This window comes from Charadrius vociferus, unplaced genomic scaffold (genome assembly GCF_000708025.1).
Source record: "Charadrius vociferus isolate BGI_N301 unplaced genomic scaffold, ASM70802v2 scaffold178, whole genome shotgun sequence".
Lineage (NCBI taxonomy): Eukaryota > Metazoa > Chordata > Aves > Charadriiformes > Charadriidae > Charadrius > Charadrius vociferus.
In genome coordinates, this window is record NW_009649717.1 from 55720 (window position 1) to 61252 (window position 5533).

At 36.9% G+C, this 5533-nt stretch overlaps 1 protein-coding gene across 1 annotated transcript in view; it reads left to right on the plus strand.

Moving 5' to 3' along the window:
* Window positions 1-4002: 4002 nt before the first annotated feature.
* The window catches only part of HHIP (hedgehog interacting protein), a gene marked incomplete at its 5' end in the record, with an annotated part of 68366 nt that continues 66835 nt past the window's right edge, over window positions 4003-5533 (plus strand). Inside the window, one exon of the mRNA XM_009890751.1 lies at window positions 4003-4198. Coding sequence (XP_009889053.1) covers window positions 4003-4198 — 196 coding nt within the window. The remainder of the gene's footprint in view (window positions 4199-5533) is intronic.

Sequence of the window (5533 nt, forward strand, 5' to 3'; positions counted from 1 at the left end):
GGGTCCCTTTAACAGCTGCCTTAGTACAATGATCTATTTACATATTACCCTAAAATTGAAACCGAACTCTTTAATGACATAATCCAGCACTATAATACAGAAGAAGCATATGTTCAACCCAACAGCTGAACAATCTCGTAAGCATATGATTTTTAGACATAAATGCTTGTATATCAAATATGGCTTAATGCAATGAGTTATTTCACTGTTGTTTTTTTCTGTTAAGATCAAAATTATACTGCCTTTCTCAAACCAGATATGACAGAGTACACAAAACAGATGACAATATTCAATGTAAAGAACTTCTGTCTATTGTGTCGTCTTCTGTTCCTTCTTCTTTGCACCGTTCTTTTTGTTGATAAACCAATTTAGTATGCTCTGCTTTCCTGCGCATTCCAGGATTTATCTTACCTTTAGTCTACCCGTTTTACTTTCATGTGGCTAGAGATTAAAGGATGATCTTACAGATGTTGTAAATTAGTCAGCAGCAGGCATAATCATTATTAGGCATGTTGCAATAAATGTTTGGAAGTTTTACATATTTTCCAGAGCACAGTTAGTTTAAACCACTGCAGTTTGATGGTTTCACATACAACTTTAAAAATTGAAGCAGGAAATTAGTTTACATTTCTCCAAAAGACCAAAGCCATTGTCAACTTTAAGGTCATTTTCAAAGTAGAGATCCAACAGAAAAAAAAGCTTCACTCAAATAAGTATTTCAGCTTTCCCTTAAAACTGGTTTAATATACTCCAGGATAAATACTTTATCAATTTACTGAAATTCAGAATAGAACGGTTGTGCTATCTCCCAGCCAGGACAGAGTTATACATCAGACCTCACACAGAGCAAACGTTACCACCCTATTTTGCTTGAGCGCTCTAAAAGTTAAATAACATTGTACTTGATTTTCAGATAATTGATTGACTCTCATTCCTTAATCTTCCGATTAGCTATTATATGACCAAGATTCATTCCAGAAATGACATGAGGGGGTGAATTCCTGTGGTTAATTCCTGGATAGCAGCTGCTCAGGGGGATTAGGATCCTTTTGTCTTAACTTTGAGGACTGAAATGTTGGCAAGCATTACTTCTCCTGTATCACCAGGCAACGTCAATTACGTTTTCCACAAGAAACAGTAAATTAGCTTTGCTATCCTGTAATTATTTTTTTTTTCCCTGTTCACAATGCATTCTGGAGTCTTCCAGTAGAAGTACAGTTTTCTATCTGTATCGCTGGAATTAATTCAATAAACACACTGAATATTTACCTAGTAATACCTCATGTTTACTTGTACTTCTAAACGCACCATCATACTGCTACCACAAGAAAGCCTATTGCCTGAGATCCACTCCCTGATGAAAACGGCCGAGACTTTTGCAAAGCAGGTGATACTACTGAATGCAGGGAAGTACTTTGAAGAGTCTGTAGCCATGGAGCACTTCCCTTCTTTCCTTTGGTGGAAACACCAAAATAGGTCATTTCATCCTTACTTTAGGAGAGTTCCGAGCTTCTTGGTGACATAACGTTTTTAAAAAGTAGCATTTATGGCTAGTGCTTTCGATCATCCCCTATTGGCTTCAGGCTTTGTTCTGTTTGGCAGACAATGACTTGACTGAATTCTACAGGCCACTTCCCATCAGAACCACAGTAGCACAAGGTACCAAGCTCAGGCTGCCATCATCCTTTAAGAAAGCCCAGCTAATGCAGAAGATGATTGCTTCAGCAGTGTGCATTACTGCAAGCATATAAAGTCTGTTCTCCACTACCTGGATTGCAATCTTAGGCAGTATTAAGTCAAGTTCAAAGTTTTAATTGTTATGTATTTTGGTTACAGTTTATTGTAGTTACCATTATATTTTTAGTTCTTGTCTTCAAGGCATTTTCCCCCAGATATACCATATCTAGAACAACATCTGAAACACAAGAAAGAAGACTAAGGTTAACAGTCCGGCTGCTATGGCCCAAATGAGCAGTCTAGCAAAAAAATCTAAACTTTTGCAGGAAAGAAGGGGCTGTGGCTGTGGGAATAATTCCCCAAAGAATTCAGGGCCAATGCAAACCTTTTGCCATACACACAACATGCAATTAATAGAATACTGCCTTCAAGGTTTAGAAAAAAAAAAAAGAGACAATGCCTTTCCAAAAGAAGATGTGAGACAATTATATTCCCAAGAAGGGTCTGAAGAGAGATAATAAACCATACGTGGCAGATGTTACTCAAATTACTTAATTGCAGGTGCTAGGAACCCGAGGATAGTCTGAGAACAGCTAGCCCAAAGAACAGAAGATTTAATGTATTTAAGGGTCCTGGCAAATCTGGAGGAATTCTTTTTGAAGCCAATGGCAGCTCTTCCAGAATGAGGGTAGAAGCCAAATGATGTTCTTCTAATCAGTGGTCCAACTTACACCACTAAACTTCCGTACACATTTCAGATGGTCTTTTGACAATGTATGTATGGTAAGACGAAATTTTCCCGGAAGGAGTTTGTCTTCTAAATTAAGGTTCCTTTAAGTAGGACTTTGTGTAACTGTACAGGCCGTATATTGTGTAATATTTTGAATACGTATCTGTTTAAAACAATGGAGAGTGCATTTCTCTCAACTGTTTGAGGTTTATGTAACTATGATCCATAAATAAAATGCTGACTTCAGAACTGTGTTATCAAAGTACTGCATCCTAGAAGAGAGCCAACCTATGAGACAGCATACTCAAACATATCAAGAGTCTTCATGTGTTGAATAACTTATTTTATCAAAAGTAATTTTGGTAATTCCCTTCAATGGTACGTTGCAAGGGAATGCATTGGAGAGTCCTTTACAAATCGACTCAGAGATATGGACTATAGCAAAACTGTGTCAATATTTTCAAATGTGCTATTTGCAAATATTTACAAATTTTACAGAATACAAATATTTACCTCATCAATATTTCGTAATATGTGTCTTACAGTCTTTGTTTATAACTGCATTGAACAAATAGCAGAAAGAACCTGAGCTTTGTTTTTGCCTTGGATCAGATTCAGTCCCTCTCAACTGGGAACACATTTCCCACTACCCACCATTGGGATGAATGATCAAAAAACAATCCATGTGGTTAACAATAGATTAACAAAGTGCACTACATTCAAAGACTAATAAAGACGACTATGCTGTTTTGCATTATTTTTCACGATTTGATGACATTGCGCTCCTTAGGCTCCTGTGTTTACTTAAACACATCATCAATCGTGGTTTCGTGCTTCTTCAAGTACTATGCATAATACACGCTCTTTTTTCAGGACAAAGTTACAGTTTCAATATTGAGACAAACAAGATGTTATGAGCAAATTCTACTTTTTCACTTATAAAAAGGCATGTCTGAAAACACACAGCTTGTCCCACCTCCAAGTAGTTTGCATTAGAGAGAACAAAGAGCAGCGCAGCATTTAAAGCATGAGAAACCCAAGCCACCTGCTGATCTCTGCAGCAGTCATTTCAGGAGTCGGCCTGCGGTATCGTTCAAGATACACCCATTTAACAAATACCTAGATATGATTTTCCTGATGTGTTTTGATGCTAGAATTTTAATTTTTAGTCTCTAAATACTTGAAGACGTCACCTTACAAGTTAGGGTTTTGAGTACTTGTCATAAGAGAAGCGGGTCGAAGGCCTGCTGCTGTAGCTCCTCTTTATAGAAATGATCCCTCTAGTTCAGAGATTGTCTACGTGATTAAGAGATTGTGGGCCTGAGTCCATAAAATAACTTGAGTACTATTATTCTTGTCTGAGAAAGAGAAGCAAGTGCTTAAAATCTCACTGTACTAATGACATATTGCACATTTCCTAGTAATAATTTTTGGACTTCTGAAGCAGTGATGTGAAACATGATGCATTTCTACTAACTGTATTGGTTCCGCTAGCATTATTTATTACATTAGGTCATGCAATCTTTTGTGTGTATGTGTGTGTAAGATGGGGAAACAGGGCATATATTTATTTGTCTCTGGTTTGTGGCTTGCAGATACTTTCTGTTACCAACAACACAGAATGTGCGAAGCTACTGGAGGAAATCAAATGTGCACACTGCTCACCTCACGCTCAGAATCTATTCCACTCACCTGAGAAAGGGGAAACACCTGAAAGAGAACGAACTCTTCCCTACCTGTGCAAAGACTATTGTAAAGAATTCTATTATACTTGCAGAGGTCACATACCAGGTAAAACCTATAGCAAAATACGGGGCTAAAGGATGTCTGTTTTGAAATGTTGATATTGCCTGAGCGGTCATAGATCCAGCTCTTCGCTAGGTAAAATCCCCATTGATATCCAGGGGATTTTGGCCAACAAAGACAGATTATCTCAGGGTCTTCCCAGCAGATCTTATGTAGCGGGACAAATATTTTGAGTGCTTTCTTGCCAGCCCCCTATTAAACTCTCCATGAAACACGGGATTGTTTGTTGTTAAAGGCACCTGAAACTATAACCTTTGCTGAAATATTAGCATGTTCATTCAAGTCATGTAAACAAGTAGCTGGCCATCCAAAAGGCTATTCTAAATGATAGATAGCTTTAAAATGCAAGTAGTAAAGGATGCTGGCTCTTTGCTGTAGACTCTAAAAGCTGATGAGTAAAGTGTTTTTTCTGGTTTTGTTACCCTAGAAACTGATGTTTTTCTGCAGGGTTTAAAGCCCATTGAACTCAAAGGGAGCTATTCGATAGACTTCTTTGAATCTTTGAATCTTTGAATCACTTCCAACATGCTGTTAACAACCTAATTCTTAACTAACCTAACACTTCCTCAGTCTAGTCAGTAGAGTTAGCTGGACATAACCAAAACCAGAATTTGACCTGTGTTGTCTAAGGCAGTCACCAAATGTGCGCTATCGCTTGTAACTATATCAACAAAATAACCACAGAAGATGGTTCTTTTAGACATGCTGTCTTAATACGCTATTATATTAAATAACATCTTTGGTATTCTCAATAGTAAATTATTTATATGTTTAAGACTGTCATTTTTAAACTATGCTTTTTTGCCTGTCCAAACACTACTTATAAATAATGCCACACAGGAGAAAATAATTAAACTGGTTAAGATTATTTTTTTTACTAGCAACACAGACTGGAAAAAAGAGTTGATAACGATATGAAAAATGAATTTTTGAATAGTCATATTTGACAGATGAACACAGCTTTGTAATATAATATAAACATATTTGAGTAAAGGGGATAGTTTAAGTGGATGAGATTTGGAGGAGGGTTTTTTAATTGCATGTGTACAGTGTGTACTTGTTTTCTCTGAAATCCCAAGAGTGCGGGGATTTTTTTGCAGCGTTCTTTTATTGACTTGAGAAAACATTTTGAATTTACTTACTTTTTCCCTTTACTGTGGTTTAACATGTATCTCAACCCATTCAAATATGAAAATATTATTATTGTCTTTATAAACTAAGAGATGTTTCTAAGGCTTTCTTAAACCAGCTGTTTCTTGCTCTTTATCACATTCCCCAAAGCAAAGCAGAATACATCACAGTTGCCAAGACTGCCTGCTG